The 17,336-nt window shown below is 36.1% G+C and overlaps 1 protein-coding gene across 3 annotated transcripts in view; it reads left to right on the top strand.

Moving 5' to 3' along the window:
* Window positions 1-17,336, top strand: part of FRA1 (P-loop containing nucleoside triphosphate hydrolases superfamily protein) — a 94,858-nt gene that overhangs the window by 57,503 nt on the left and 20,019 nt on the right. For all 3 annotated transcript variants that reach the window (XM_089792151.1, XM_089792152.1, XM_089792154.1), the window contains exon 18: window positions 9,108-9,179. In XM_089792151.1, the coding sequence (XP_089648277.1) occupies window positions 9,108-9,179 (72 nt within the window). The remainder of the gene's footprint in view (window positions 1-9,107; window positions 9,180-17,336) is intronic.

The raw sequence follows: 17,336 nt of genomic DNA, 5'->3' as shown, positions 1-17,336 counted from the left end.
TGATAAATATGCTAGTAAGGAGTAATTATTATATGGACAGAATTGGGAAACGACGGGTTATTATGAGAAGGAAAGTGTATTATCATTCAATACCACATGGATTGTGGGTCTTTTTTCCCACAAATTCCCTTGGCTGCGATATTGACTCTAGTTTTTTGTTGCAGAGGGTTGTTTGAGAAGAGAGAAACTTCGTTTTAGAGACAACAAGATGGGAGGAAGGAGAAAAAGAATTGAACCAGCAAGTTGCAAAGAGTGGAGGAAAAAGAGGGAGATTTGGGACATATTGGAGCAAGGGAATTTTACGGGTTATATGAAAAAATTTAAAGGAAGCAACCCTGCTATTACCTGACATTTTATAAAAACATGGACAGATGGGAGTGTTTTGGTGGGGAATCAAAGGATGGAGGTTTCTGAAGATATCATAGCCGGAGCAACGGGGCTTGATATAGAGGGTATTAACTTCTACCAAGATAGGAAGCTCTTAGATCGGGCGGTCGATGAGTTTGCGGACTCGGCTAAGGAACGCAACCGACTGGTGAAAATAGGTAATTCCTACTTTAGCCCCGGTTCCATTTCGTGCCCCTGGAGATTTGTTATGTTTGTGGTTATTGAGTATCTTACCTTAGATGGTCGCTTCACTAAGATATACGGTCACCATTTCATGTTGGTTAACCATTTTAAGCATAGGGTTAGGATAAATTTTTCTTTTTACCTTAGAAAATCTCTGGGTAATTCTATTCTTGCCTTTCAAAATGATCTTGAGGGAGATCATGCCTGCCATGAGGGGTTAATGGTTTTAATAATGAACCTTCTAAAGTCAAAAAAGGTGGATAGGCCCAGGCAGAGTAAGAAATCGATTGATTATGAGACTGAGGGTAGTGATTCTGAGGAGGATTTTGATAAGGAAATAGAGGATGAGGTGGATGAGGTTGATATAAAGAAGAGAAAGAAAGGTGATCTAGAAAGCTCTTCCAAGAAGAAAAGGAAAGAGAAGGAGAGTAATTCGGAAACAAGATAGTGATTACGAGGAGCTGAGAAAAGGGTTTTGAGAAGAGAGGAACTTTAGGAAAGGTTTCGGGAAACAAGGGAAAGAATGATGAAAGGGATTCTGCCCCCTCTGACGATGAACTCTTAATTAAGAGGGTGGAAAGAAAAAGAAAAAAGGAGCTTGTTGAGGATGTAGGTGACGACAATGATATCAAGGAGGTGGACCCGGATAGAAACAAATAGGGGGAGCAGGAGGACTACTTTGAGCATAACAAAGAAGAGGATGACCAGGGGTTCCTAAAGGAAATAATGGGTAACCCAGGGTCAATGATGAATGATATTGGTACCCTAAAACAACAAATGCAGGATATCTCAAGGGACTTTGATCAACTCAGCAAGACGGAAAGGGGGGAGAGAACATTGGGTCTGCACATTGATAGGCTCTCTGAGGTTGTTGGCAATGCGGAAGAGGTAAAAAACTTGATGACGCGTGTGCCAACAATTGAAACCAAGAATAGGAACCTAGATTAGTTAGGCAAAAATCTCCAAAAAAGGATGGATGGTCTGGATTCTAGAGTAACATGGAGAAAACAATCAAGAAACTGGCAGATCAAAACTGCATTATTTTGAAGACTGTGGCTGACAACTTCAACACCTTGCTGAACAAGATAGAACAGTGTAAAGGCCAAGACTCCTTTGTTGTGAATGAGGACCAGGGCCCGAGCAAGTGCACAAGGGCTAATTCCAAGAAGACTGAAGGAGTGGAAGCAAAAAAGTTGGATGACATTAAAAATTCTGTGGAAAATATGAACATACTGGCAGACCAAGCTGCGAAACTATTGAAGACTTTGTAGCTATCCGAGGGCTGTCTTTTTGCTTTTCTTTTGCTGTCTTTTAGTGCATAGTTGTACTCTGGGCTCCTATTTTTTGGCTTTTTCTGGCTATTCTCTTTTGGCTATGAGGCCTTCTATTCTCTGAAATTTTATGTTCTTGTTTCTCTGATACTTTGTTAAAGGTTTCAAGTCCTTTAAAACCTGTTTTTATGTAATCAAAACACTTTATCTTGCAATCTTTCTAAATCCAAGAAATCTCTTTGATTGTATTTTCAGATATTTCACAAGTGCTTAAAAAAGGCTTCCTCTCTTGCCTCTTTAGAAAAATGTATGATTTCTTGGTATTTTTCTTAAGGCTTTTGTTGTATATATTTGTTGTGTTGTACATGCAAGTCTTATCATTTATATTTTCAGATTCACATGCTTTTGTCTATATGTTGTCTCTTCTTTAAGTTGCATATGCAAGGTCCCATTTACTTGCATACGCAGTCGAGGATAAAATCCCGTTCTAGTACGGAAGCAATTCCCTTTTTTCCCCTCATGTGAATGCAAGTATAAATCCCACCAATACGCATTCCATGAACTTCCATATAGCTGCCCTATGGTTGAAGAAAAAATTTCCACATGCTTGTCGGATACATATTATGACTTACACTTCTTAAAGCATGCTACATTTCCATTTCATTACACTTCACTCCTCATTTGCACATCTTAAGGCTTGCTGTCCGCATATGCAGTCCACTCCAAAAAACCCATTTTTGGTTTTTCTACTCATTTTTGAGCCATTATGAGCTTAACCCATTTGCTCATTTTTTGTCCGCAATCATCCCACACACTTTCCCTCTTCATACTTTGCCCAAATCCATGTTTTTACACGTCAAAAGAGAGAAATGCACCCATCTATGCTTGAAGGAACATACAATGGCTTTTTTGGAAACTCAATAACGACAACAAGCATAACCCCGAACATGCAAAGAAGAAAGAGAAATGCGAACTCTTGATGGCATGATGGAGCCTACAAGGAGGTGAAAGAATGATTACACGTATAAAGTGCTTTTAAGTTGGTCAATGAACACTCAATGAAACAATCAAGGATGCATATTCATACTCTAGTTCAAGATGCTTCCACAAAACACGAGCACAACAATCGTAGACTATCGGGTGTCTTGTAGTAGCATGAAGACCGATAAAGCTTGATTAACAGAATATGTGTCTTGTAAGACACTTAGAATATTATTTGTAATTACATGTGATGAAACATAGGATGTAATTGCCTGTGATAATCAAGTTGCAGTTGCATTAGGCATGCAACTTTGAATAAAGTCAAAGTGGTTAGAAATAAGTCAAGGCAGTTGAGGTTGTTCCACTTTTTCCTCCACCTTTCTCTCTCCTATTTTCCTATATAAAGTAGGGAGCTCATTGTAAATAATCATCTTTTGGCAAGGCAAGAAAATTCTGCCAGTTTATATGTGCACTCTAAGACTTTGTGATTGGATGTAAATCTAAATTCCTATCAATAAAAGAGGCAACTTGCTTTCAAACTTTGTGTTGATTCAAGGTGTTATGTGACGACATTTTCTGGATAGTGATTGTGAGTTTTTGAGCTTTGATCAAGAGGGATTTGAATCTAATCTTGTAGACTTTGAGTTGCCTATTGCATTCAAAGCCAATTTGAACTTTTGAAGACTTTTTGCTGCAAGAGGACAAATTGTAAAAGATAGTAGTGGCTGATTACTTAGAGCTGAAAACTTTGGGCTTCAGTTGTAAGTGTTTTTTTAAAATTTGAGGGTATCCATAAGTGTTTTTTTTAACTTTGTGCCTTATTGCTTATTTTGCTTGAATCTTTATTCGAGAGAAATGCAAGAGACTTTGTGCCTTATCGCTTATTCTAGTTGAACCTTTATTTGAGAGAAATGCAAGAGACTTTGGGTTCTTTTTGTGTTTCACAAAATATAAAAATTAAATTGCTACCCCTAGTGTTGTTCTTACGTCAATTCTAGGATCACTGGTATTATCGTAGCAATAAGGCATTTTTTGTTAAGTTGTAAAGTTAGAGTTGTATGCAAATCATTCCTGAAAAAAGAGGAATTGATCAAGAGAACCATCTTTTTTGTAATTTCAGTTAAGTTCCTATTGGAGTCACCTACAGTAAGAAAAGAGCCTCCCCTATTGCTGAGAGGAGAGAGAAATCTCATGAAATGTTGCCTAAAGTCACAATATTGTAAGTTGTAGTTAGTGACGTACAATTTTTTTAGCCAACATGGATATATTTCAAAATTCATATATATGTGCATCCCTTTCCATCCCCTACTCTAGACAAAAAATTAAACGTCCTGAAAACTTGCCCACCCATACCGAAAGCTTGGGGTAACATAGGTCACTATCAAACTTCAATGATAAGAATGCTTATACAATCATAAATACTTGTTGGCTATGTGCCCATTACATAAATTTAAAACATGAAACCCACAATGAAACATGTCTCCTCTATGCTATCCCTTGCTCCAGTATCTTTCTATCCTATTTATAGGGATTCCTTCTATTGATGAGTATTGAATTCATTGCAATATTAAAAATCTGGGTACTAAACTTGAAAGGGCCCTTTGCATATTATGCTAGCCAATCAAGAGGAACCCTAGGGTGGGTGTTGTGTGTAGTGGGATCTACCACTGGCACTTGATGTGGTTCAACTTCTAGTCATGAACCTTTTAGGAACCATAAACTTAGAAATGCCCACAAATGCTACCACAATGCTTGAATGATCTCTACATTGTGAGATCTTGGTTTGGGGCCTAGAATGTGTTGTAATGGAAATTGAGCCAGAAAAGTGTATGCAACAAGAATTATCTTCTAACGTGGAAACTAGGAGAAACTACTAAAAAATTGCAAATCAAAAAGAAAATCATTGAACTAAATAGTGTTTGGTGATTCAAAAGTGGTCAACCCTTGATATGATCTTGCATCATAAGTGCATTACATATATGAGAAATCTATGTCTCATTGAAGCTATAATTTCTCAAACTCACCCATGACTATTTCTTGTTTGTTTGCATGAAAAGTGTCTATTGAATGCTACTTTTTACGCTTAGCTATCTTCAGCTTCTCTTTATAGTGGTATTCTTATGGGAAAAGTATCCTTTGACTATTATATTCACATGTCAAGGAAAATTCTAGGAGATGCAAGGGAGCTGTCAACTTGTTCCAAGGTTCAAGTATGATATTTTGCACTTGTTTGATTATTGTTCTCGAGGGATTGTTCTTCTTTATTGCTATTATGCTCTTTTTTTGTCATAGAGTCAATGCTGTCATATATTCACATGTTGATCTATATGTGAGCTTGATCGTACTCATGATGGGATGAGTAAAATTCAATATATATTCAGATGATAATCATTATCTAGGACTAGTACTTCATTTTTTGGGTTCTCTTTGTATCAACTTGTCTTTGTGGACTTTTCAATTTGTTTATTACCATGGCACTCAATGTGTTTTGCATCTTCACACATCATCTCAAAATGGTTTTTTGAATTGAATCAAATTTAAAGAAACTAATATGGTGCCAATAAAAGAAATTTAAAAAATAGATGATATAGGAAGTAACATAAAATTATAAATATAAAACATCATAGGTTAAAATTTTAGTTGTGAATTCAGCATAAATCAAAAAATAAAATATTGAGACTTTATTAACTTATGTTTGACAACTCCAACCTGGAGGACTTGAAGATGGTTTGCGATGTGTTAATAGTAACAAATATCAAAATCTCCTTAGCCTTGATGTAGATTTTATTTATCCACTTGATTTGTTTGCTAACCTATTGCATCATCAAATTGAGTGAGTGGATGACCCATGGTGCCCAGTATGTGCACATGTACTTGCCTCAACCAATAACCATGCACATTTTTAGCATGTTTGGTATGATTTGGAGAATATTTCGAGGCCTCACCATCTCAATCAGCTCTGTTAAGATGTTGATAAGAATCATATCCTTGACTTACCCCTCACAATCAATTGCCTTAAAAGACACTGCCCCTTCAGGGAACAATGTAATGTATTAATTGGGGCTTGCTTTTGTAGTCTTTCCATTTATTTGAAATGACAAATTCCTTGTTTTGATCCATGAATCCCTAATTGGCTCTAGTAGACTGTCTGCAATTATTTCCCTTAGCCAATAAGGTGCTGTACACCTTTTCATAGCCAAGACTTATATACTTTATGGTTACCTCAGTAATTACCCTCACACTTTTGCCAATGTGGTGATCTAACAAGGTTGAAAGGGTCCCATTGGCATAACTGCAAGGTGCAATGTGTTCATCAATTGTGCCTCTTCACTTGTTTTGACCAATGCCTTTTTTAGTGGGCCGACATCCTTTATTTTTCTGCAGAAAAGAGATGCTATCATCTTCAAAAGAGTACCGTGTTGCAAAAAGTAGATATGTAGCAACCATTATTGGAAGGGTGGAGTGTGGCTCAGTAGGCGGCTTGTAGGATACTTTCTCAACCAAAGGATGAGATGCTGATGTGGCTCCTTTACTTGCACAATCTACTTTCTTTTTCTCTTTGATATCACAAATATTTACCACTTTAGCAACCCATTTTGTTTCTCCCATCACAAGCTTGGATTCCTTGGTCAACAATTGTACACCAGTGGTATTTCATTTGAGTATGCAAACTCTTATACTTGTTCAATGACAAGCAAAACCCGTCTCCATAAGCTCCTGAATTGTTGTGACATGTTGCCAATGCAGTGATAATGGTTCAAATTCAAAAGCCCTAGCTAAACTTTGGCTCACTCAACTAGAACTACCTACCATTGTAAATTACATTTGTACCCACATATTACTGTAAATCTGCAATACCGTTTCTTGTAAATAATTGAATCTGAAAAAAAGAAAAACTTATGATTTAAAAAAATGAAAAAATAGATCTTGAAAATAAATATAAAAGAATTGCAAAAGCTGAAACATCTTATGTTGAATGACACTTACCCTTGATACAATCATTTTGATCATTCTAGCACCTATCTGGCATTTCTCAAGGCATATGACTACAGCCCTGGCTATGCTTGAACACTTTAACAACTAGCAGCCATGAGCATTGAGAAGAGAATTCATTTTGTGTGAATGAAGAATGAGAGGTAAGGATAAGTTTAGATTTGTGTTCTGTGTCTTGCTAGTGACATCAGAGTCATCCTCTAGGGATAAAGAGGGTGAATTTTGTTGAAACACTTTGTTTTCATTTCACTTGGGTTCTTCCTGAGTTTTCCTTGGGAATACTCCCACAGATCTATATCGCCCTAATTTGTTTGAGACATAGCTTTGATAGGTCAGGCATAGGATATACTGTGGACATCCAATCCGCATATGGTTGAGCTTTGAACCCAAATCTGACTAGGGCAGGTAGTATAGGTTACCCTATTATACTTGAGAACATAAGCTAGCAAAGATTTAAGGCAAAATATTAATACTTATTTTGTTAGCTTTTATTCTTTATGTGCATGTTGGTTGTATAGGTATCTTAAAACCTCACCAAATAAATGTGATATCCTTGTCAACCTGTCTCGCATCTTTGCACTTTGATGTGAATATTTTGCATTGAATTCTCTATATACTTGTCAATGTGTTATTGATACAAATTTTAGGAGTTTAAAAGATTGTAAATGTGTTTTGAAAAGTAATTAAGTTTAGCGAAAAGAATAAAGGATTTTGGTTTAGGTTACTGCTAGGTGTAAAGTTAAAGGTAGTTGTATAGGTCACTGCAAAGTGACACTTCTTTTGTGTGAGATTCTTCTTATGCAAGTATTCCCCAAGACAGTTGTTCACATTTTATTTTTTAGCATGGTGACAACCTTAGCCACAATTTGTTTCGAACTTGTGACCTCTTCTATGAACAACACAAGTTTTCACCATTTGGTCAGCTCAACTTGCATGGTATAATTTGATATTGAACATAAATTAGGAGATGTTGAAGCACTGCATTGTAGTCAAGAGGCGACTAGAGGATAGTATGTTTTATCCTCATGAAAGCGGATGTCTTAGAGATGTTTTCTATTTCATAACTTCGGAAGTGGGAGAAGTGCCTTCCTAGTCCAAGAGGCATCTCCTTATGAGAAAAATATTTATGGTAGAAAACTTAAAAAATAAAATTGAAGCACAATTAACAGCCTCTATTGGAGGTTTACAAAGTCTTACACTATTCTAGGACACCATCATGACAGAAAATTCATGAGAAACTCTGTGGCATGCTAGTAACTGAAATCTAGGCTAATCCGGTCTTTCAGAAATCCACAATAATTGATTCTTCTAGGGTGAGTATTTATGTTGATCCAGAGTGTTTATTAGTTTTTGTGATATGATAGAATGCAAGATAACAGCAAGGATTCTATCATTGAGCAAATAATCATGGTTGAGCATGAAACTCTAAATGCTGGTCATGTCGAAATTCTTCTTGCCATACATAGAATCCAAGAAGAGAGATGATTCACAGGCATGAAAAGCTTAACATAACTTCAATTTAAATTCAGATAGCAAATCTCAAATCTAGGAATTGTAGAAATATATAAATGAGAAAAAATTATATTAAAGTCCATGGATGCCCATAAATAGGTCAATGGGACTTGATTACATAAGATAAATTACAAATCAAATTAAGAAACAGTTTTTAGATCTTTTTTCTCCATTCTTTTTTTAGAGTGTTAAAATACTTTCATACAATTGTGTCTCTATTTATGTTTCTGATGTAATATTGCTACAGTCACACAAATTAAGGGTAATAAATCCCAATTTGAATGATTCCTAGAGTGATAATTAAATAACTGCATGCTTGTCCAGATACAGTCCAATCTACTATTCGAAGTTGTAACATCTTAGCCATGGTACTAAATGGCAGGGTATCTCTTATCTAAACAGAAAATGGAAATTAATCTCCTTTTGAAATATTTTCCACTTTAGTATAAGGCTAAATGAACATGGAAATCCATATTTTCAGTTATATATATTTATTATATACCATCTCTGAAGTATGAGATTGCCTGGCTTTTTCGTTCTTTGTCATTATAATCATAATCAAAGTTGGTATGTTTTGCCAGGCTACCTTCTCTTTTTGGCAAGATTTTAACATGATATTCTTGTCTGCCTGCTGTTTTTGCTTTATTAAGGTTATTGGAAAGATTGCAGAGCTATCCCATTTCTTGTACATGTGCATTGATACCTAGGAAAGCATAAATCTGACATTTCAGATATTGTATTCATACATGTTTTCTTTCTGTTGCTTTTTGATTTGATTAGCTTCGCAAGGAAGGGAGAAGAAATGAATATGAGATGCATAAACTTCAAGCTTTGAATCAAAGACAAAAGTTGGTGAGTGCATTCTTTATTTTCTATGATTCACCATACACGATATTTACTTTTTCCTTCGATTCTTGTTATGGCTGTAGGAAAATCTTCTCTGAGGTGGTTAGATTGCACTTTGTATTTTCAGCTTTATTCACATGCCATGAATTTACTTTGAATTAGATCTGTACTGAAAAATACTTCTTCAAAGATAAAATGTCTTTTATTGGAAATCTAACTAGAAGCTAGCCGATGACAATTTGAATGCAAATTTGATGTCAAATATTCATTTATCTCACATACACCTAAACATACCCCTCCAGAAAATTTGCACATACCCAAGTACCAGATTCTCATTCCCATATTCATATCCATACGCAAACCAGTAACTGAGAGATTTATTGATGTTTGACTCATTCTAATTATTGTTACCAGCCTTGGAATAAAGCATACACTCAGTAAGCTGATTTCACACAGATTCAAATTCAGCAACAAGCGGCCAAGCCTTTTTTTTAGGAAATGTGTGGTTTTCTATACAATCTTATCTAAATTAGCTTTAAAGACAAAGGGCTGCTCAATTACATGCCAATTTCTTACATAACTGTACATCGAAAATAAAAAATTGAGTACAAAAAGCCTTTTTTATCTGAGGGTCCATGATATCTAAATGTATCAGTATTCATGAATGTCTTTGCCAGTTGAGTTACAAAAATCATGGCTTAGGATATCCATGGAATCAAAATAAAAAAGTACAAGGTAGAGTCATGTACTAATGCAGAAAGGAGCATGTGCCACTAAATTCAACATCACTAGCCCTATGATGGATCTTGGGCTTGTGTGGCATATAGGACCTTGATGCTGTTGCGGTCATGATAGTGTATGTGTTTTAGCAACACCATGGGATCTTCTGGTGTTCTTTATTTTGACATTGGTATTGCCTTTATGTCAAGCTCATTTTGATCAACCTGAACGTAGGATCCTTAGATAATCCAATTCGAGCAAATAATTCAAAGCCCAAGATTTGCTTGTGGTGGCTTTGCACCATCAATCTGTTCTTTTTGGAGAGTTAATGCTTAAATTTGCTCAGTTGCACTCACATTCTAAAGTGTTGAACGGTTGGCTTATGACTATGAGACATATATGGTTATGCTTGAAGATTTCTACCTTAGCACCAAATTTTCTCCCGCCATGCTTCTAAAATGAGAAAGATAATTGTAAATTCTATTTCAACAGAAACAAACTAAAAGAAGAACTTGATTTCTCTGTCAACTTTTACACAAAAACACCTGAAAGTATGAACCTTAAGAATAAAATTATTTGGTTGAATGGTCTTCAATATACCTTGTGTATATCTTGAGAAAACAGTACCCCTTGTGTAACTATGAAGATCTCAATCTTGAAGGCATTTCTTGTTCTGACAAAATCTGTCTGCATCTATTGTATGGCCATTAAGGGTCCATTCAAAACCTTTTTTATGGCCTTCAAATCTAAGAAAATTTGGAATGCTGAATTCTAGAAATAACTTGTCACAGATATTGATTTATGAAGATTATGGTGCCATCGCCAATCAACCATTTCCCATAGGGGATGGTATTTTTCATCAACACTACCATTGATGGCTCTAATAGCCTTCTTGGTCTTGTCCATGCCCTTATGCATTTAGCCTATCGAGGGCTTCTTCCCATCAACCACATTAAAGAGTTAACTAAAAGCTTTGTGACCCTCAAAAGAAATATTGAGATTTAAAAAGAGAAAGTAAACAAATAAAATAATATGTGACCTTTTCTCATCTAGATTGTTGCTCAAACCTAATATGTTGTCCACTATAATATGCTGCTCATGAAACTTCTCATGATCTTGACTGTCTGTGATTGCAACTGTGCACTATTTGGTGTACACATATGTCCATCACTTTCTTCTCCATAGATTATCGTTCTCATTTGCAAACTGTGAACATCTGGTCAAAAGGTTTTCAATTTACACCACTGAAGAAACTGTTGAGTCAAGCTGGGAACAAACACCTTGATTGTGACCTATGATGAGGTCCTTGATAAGTTCGGAAATTGATGCAAGTGGTTTCATTGCTGACTGGCCTATAGAACAACAGACCTATCATTTCACAAAAGTTGTATCAGACCAATACCACCACTACCACCACTTAAAACAGGAACATCAGATCTTCATTACTCTTTGTTGACTATGTTGTTCAGAGACATTGTTGGACATTGGACACAATCAATGAAAGTGGTAGATCTCAAAAGCCAAAAGCATAATATTCCTGTAATTATCTGCTGCTGTGCTCCCAGATTCTACTATAACAAACCTCTATGTCTCTTGGATAGATTCACAATATTGAATATAATATTTATTCGATGCCTGTGGTAAGATATGCATCAAATTTTTTTTATCCATTGACTTTAATAGCTAATCAAGGAAATTTTCATTTTTACATAACTCCATCAGTCTGTGAACATGATCATCATCATCTTCAAATGCATTGCAGAAATGGACTGCATCATGGAGGCCGATACTCCTAAAATATGCTTGAATGGATGCCTTAAAATTTTGAATTTTAAGGCTCCATCAAGGGTTATGAACGCCCACTGTCCCTTGAGCACCAAGGTTTGAAACATGCAAAGGCGGGAGCAAGGGACCGAAGATTCTGATGGCACCAGACTTGAGCTGGGACAACCATTATCCTGAGGCAAAGAACCTACCTTAGCCGTAGTAGAGCCCATGCCTTTTTTCACAACAGTAGTCCATTCATCTTTATTAGCGTCTAGAACCAATTTGGTTTCCTGGACTGGTGGAAGATTACGTTCCAACAATGGACAATCCTTAATCTTGTGTTTTGCGGACTGACACCTATAGCGGGTATTCAGGAGGTTTAGGTAAAGCACTTTTTGAGTGAAGGTGGTACCACTTGTTTGAATTTCCACCGATTCTTTGAGGTCCCTGGAGAGGTTGACCTCAACACAAACCCTACGCTAGGGACGAGCATTGGAAAACTTGTATGGCTCAAGGCAAACGACCTTGCCGACAGTTTGCGCAATGGCTTGCAGGAAAGACAAGCATGGGATAGAAAGCCCAGGGAACTCCACCTGTATGGGAACCTTAAGTTTGCAGTCATCAGAGACAACAAAATCACGGGACCAGCGCTGAAAAACCAGAAGAGAGGACCTGATAGACTAGGGGCCTCTAACAAACATATGCTCAGCTTGGCTAGGATTGCCAAAACGAAAAAGAAAAAAGCCTTTGGTAAGGCTTTGAACACCTTCAAGGCGGACACCTTAAGATGTCTAGACCTTGGAAACCCATTCCCTCAACATGCTTTTAGAAGGAGTGCGACACACAAAATACCCAATCAGGATTTGCTATTCTAGCCAAGTGCATGCACTATCAAATTCCTTGACATTCAAAACAATATCAGGAGATGAGTTACCCCGTAAAACACTTTGGGAACAAACTTGCGCGGACGTTTGTTCAGTGGAGCCATTCTCTCCAACAACAGCAGCTCCAACACCAACATCAACTGCTGGGCCAAAGAAGGCCAAGGCCATTTAAACCAAAAATAAGTCCCACAATAAATGCGGTATGACAAGGAGCGAACAAACAAGGATTCAAATGGAAGTTGTCTTTTCATCTTGTAGATTTTTTTATAATAGTAATTATACATCATTAGAAATGTACTAAACAATTTTTAAGTGCAGTTCACTGTTTCTATCATGTTAGAGAGTTGGTGAAGTTCTTATAGGGAATTCTTTCTCACTTGAGATTGTCATTGTAGCAATAGTAGGGTGGGGAAGTGACTTTAAGAGTTCTAGGAGTTGATTTGAAGTTTATGTTGTTGTTTAGAGTATTTGCCAATAAAAGATGAAAAGTACTTTAATTGTAATGCTAGTTTGAAGCATCAAGTGAGTGTGTTACTCATACTTAAGGTCTTGTTTATCTTGTGTTTTTGCTCTCTTTTAGTGCTCAGTTTTTGGCTAATTAGGTTTAATTATTTGGACTCTCCTAGATTAAGAATTTATAATCATTGTTAACAAGCTAGCTAACGAATATCCTTCTAGCTTAAAGATCAATTTTTTTTTGCATTTACGGTTTTATCATTTATGAGACATAAATAACTAAAAGTATTTGTACCAAAAAGAAAATGCAGTTAGTCGTGAAACAGAATTGTTCAATAAAATAAAAATATCCATGCACTCCTTTGTTGTCTTGTGCTTGTTTCCATTGAATCATAGGGATACAACCCCTCTACCCCCACACACAAATACCTCACATTTCTGGGATGGGTACATTTTGAGGGTCTACCTCAAACCTCTTCAAGTGGCACTAGCCCTTGATCCCGAACCTCCACCCATCATTCTCATTGTTAATGTAATCATTGGTATGTTTTTTATGTTTATTAATTTAAATCTCAATTGGCATGCCAATGTTTCATTTGCAATTCTTACACTTATTCTTGGTTAACTCATTAAGTTCCAAAACTCTGCCCGCCATTATTAATGTTTAATTTTCAATGCAATCATTGTCATGTTTCTAATTTTTATTTCTATGAGCTTTACATAGTGTGGTAAAGTTTCATTTACAGTTGTAACACTTACTCCTCCACATCTTTTTGAAACTAATTTTCCCAGTACTACATGTATTTGCATTTTCTCCTTGCCATCACTAAACTTAGGCCTTTGGCCTTTCAGTCACTGAAACCTGACTCCTTGTCCCAAAAGTTTGTGGGTGCTCTTAAATGATGCTTGGGCATCTGGAGAAACATATTGTATAATATAGGAATCCAATCTTGGTCCATCAATTTTAGGGTCAGCAGACTGCACAAATTTGAGGGGAATGGAGGAAATTTATGTCTTCACTTTTTACATGGCTTCCTTTCCCCTCCCTGTTATTAAACCCTTTTAGCACAAAGCTCTTTAATTGAGCTTTCTCCTCTCATAGCTTCAGAAGGGACTTGTGTGCACAAAGAAGCATCTTGACTTGCACCTCAATCCTTCTGAAAAATGCTTATTACTTGCCTTATGGATGATGATGGCTTCCTCTAATGGTGGTTAAATAACTATGAATAGCAAGGTTTCCCTCTATTTGTGGGGTGTCTCTCTCATTGAAAAATATTATATTTAGGATTCAAGTCAAAGCAGCATCCTTGTACAAACAGTTTTTGGTGTTTCCCAAGTTACAAACACTACCAAATTATATTGTAATATTTAGCTTTAACAGTCAATGAAGTTTTTAGGAATCAGGATAGAACTCAGGAATTTTCGTTTTTTAGAAACCTCTAATGGGCGACGCAGTATTTATCAAAATGAAGCTACAGAATTTTGTACAAAGGTTTCAACATTTTTCAATAAAATTCAAGGATCTATTGTCCTTATCTTTTTTGGTGGGTTTTTAATGAAATTTGTGAGATTCGTTTTGCAAAAATCACAATTGCCAGCTTAGCGGTTTGTTTTTGGTTTTGTCTATCAAGAATTGCAATGGATTGCAGAAAATTGCGTCTATTTTTGTAATAATCCGACCTGGTTATAACTTCAGATAACATCAATTTTCTTCATTATTTAATAGTTTGACATTTCGTCAAACAATTGGCAAACAGTTAAGCTATCACTGTCTATATGATGTCTTAATTTTAATGCACAATGCTAGAATGAGTAATGAGCTATTCACCATTACAAGCTTCAGAAATTTTACATAGATAAATACTTGACACTGATAAATATTATTGCCTTATGAGATTGTATATTATGAGATTGTTTATTACAAATAACAACTGCTGAAAATTCCACTACTGATTTCAGACTTTATGAAACGGAACAAGAACAACTAACATTGAATATTTTCAAATACAAAATGGAAGAGAACCTGGTATAGACTTCAATGTATATATTATCCAATGGAGTCTGAATTTCTTGAAATCCTCTGAATTATAATGCCAAACACAGACCTCCAGTCTGGTCCAATTCTCATGCAGGCTGAGTATGCAGCCCCATGTGACCTCCTTAAGTGACCACGATCTGCCAATATACGGTCGCCAATGTTGTAATAATTTGCCCCCTTTGTCTGGACAGAATTTGCAGCCCAAATGTCCAATGCTGGGCCTTGGAAATCTAACACAGCCTTCCAGATTTAATGCAGGCCCCTTAAATGGTAAACGACAGACCTGGGAGATCAATGAGCAATCAATTTTGTATGCCGCCCAACTCTAAATGCAGCCACATCTGCTATGTATAAGGGGAGCGATTCCCTTAATTAATTATGCTGAATTTGTCACCCCCAACAAGCTCGATTCACAACAAGATCCTCTAATTCAATAGCAGGTATTTCAATTCTCAGCCAACCAATGTAACATCAACAACTCCTTAGGTATAGTATATTACAGTAGGAGATATAAGACAAATTGTTTACCTCAGCACAATTTCCAACACAACCTTGGAACAGTATTAGAATTCAGAAACCCTTATACCTCAACAAGGGCACGAACTTCAAAACCTCAGGAAAAGCCACAAAAGTAACAAAGGAAAATAAATATTCAAGCGTGCTTTTTCCAATGAAATGAGCTCCTATTTATAATCCCTTGTTGGCAAAAGTTTTCCAAAGAACTCCACTTCAGAAACTACAGAAGTTTCCCAAAAGAACTAAACACTTGAAACTTTCCAACACACTCTTTTAGAAATATCTCTTAATGTCATTATTATAATAACATTTATGTTCTTATAATAATGCAACTTTAATAATTAATTATTAAATAAGAGCTCATGCAATTCTTAACCTCATCCAATGTAGGTGATGACCAATTGCCAAAGCCACCCACTGTATTGCTAAAAATAGTAACGAGGGTCGCTATAATGAGCTAACTCCACCAACCAAACAGACTCGCCAAAAATGGGGACATTACAATTTTGGTGGAAAGTTGCAAGTTTTTTGTATAGGAAAATCGTGACTCTTTTTTGGTGGAAAATTGTGGGTTTTCTGTATGGCAAATATTGTGATTGTTACTTTGTGAAAACTATTGAAGGCTTCATTGGAAATCATGGTTTTGTTAGCTAAAAATTGTGCCCATCTTTTGTTCGCATTTCTGGTTTCGCCTTGTTCTATTGGGGACAATAGTGATTTTCCCAAGGACTATGTGAGTTTTCCTTTAGTTTTCTAAGTAGAATGACAACTTTTTAGTGACTGTCTGATATTTTGCTGCAATTTTCGTACCTAACTGTGGATTTGCAGTAACGGCTAAGGTTTAGCTATGATTTCAAAAAAATCAAACACTATTTTGAATGTTTTTAAAATAAAATTTTGTGTTTTCCCAGTGGCTAGGGCATGCCTAGTGAATTCTAGAAGCAAACGTGGGGTATATTCATAGTTTGAGATATTTAAATTGTGGATTTCTAACTTGGCTGCTAGGTTTTCCAAATTTTCCTAAAATTCTTGGTGGTTTTGCTTTAATGGAAGTGAGTTTCATTGGTAGTATTTTCATTCCCGAATCTAAATATGTTAGGGGTTTGCTAGACATGTTCCCAAACAAATTGTAAATTCTTGTTTACACTTATAGAGAAAGGGCTGAAGCTTTGAAATGAAATTGATTCAAATGTGATCAATGAGTCTTAGGCTATCAAAGGGCATCCTTAGAGTGGGGTCCTATATGGGGGCATCCTAAAAAATAGAGCTTGAGCTGCTTGAATAGTTTTAGTAATATTCTAATGTTGTTGCTCCTATAAATCTTGTAGACATGTTTGGCTTAAAGTTTAAACTCCAAAATTTAAGGAAGGTGTTGATCTCATGAATATATTATCTTTGTCTTCTATACTTTGTGCAACAATAAAAACAAAAGTTAAAAATATAATTTTCCCTCCAAAATTATTGTTGATAAACAAGTGACAATAAAACTCCTAAGCTGGTAGGTAATTTCCTGCCCCACCTTATATTAACTTGCTTACTAGTTACTAAAAAGTAGGAGCTTTTACTGTCTAGGAAAATATTCCAAATAATCCTATAGCAAAAAAGAATTCTTAATGGAACCACCTCTTTCTTAAAAATATAAACTTACGGCCCCCAAGAGACCCCACCCTTATCTATCTTACAACCACTAGACTTGACTTGAGCTAATATTGTGAGTCACATTTCTAGACTTATGACAACATGTGAGGCAGAAGATTGGGTTCCAACAAAGAGGGTGTTGAG

Source organism: Cupressus sempervirens, chromosome 7 (assembly GCF_028749045.1).
Source record: "Cupressus sempervirens isolate cs-2001-9-10 chromosome 7, ASM2874904v1, whole genome shotgun sequence".
Lineage (NCBI taxonomy): Eukaryota > Viridiplantae > Streptophyta > Pinopsida > Cupressales > Cupressaceae > Cupressus > Cupressus sempervirens.
Note: the sequence above shows the minus strand (reverse complement) of the source record. Positions and strands in the feature narration are given on the sequence as shown.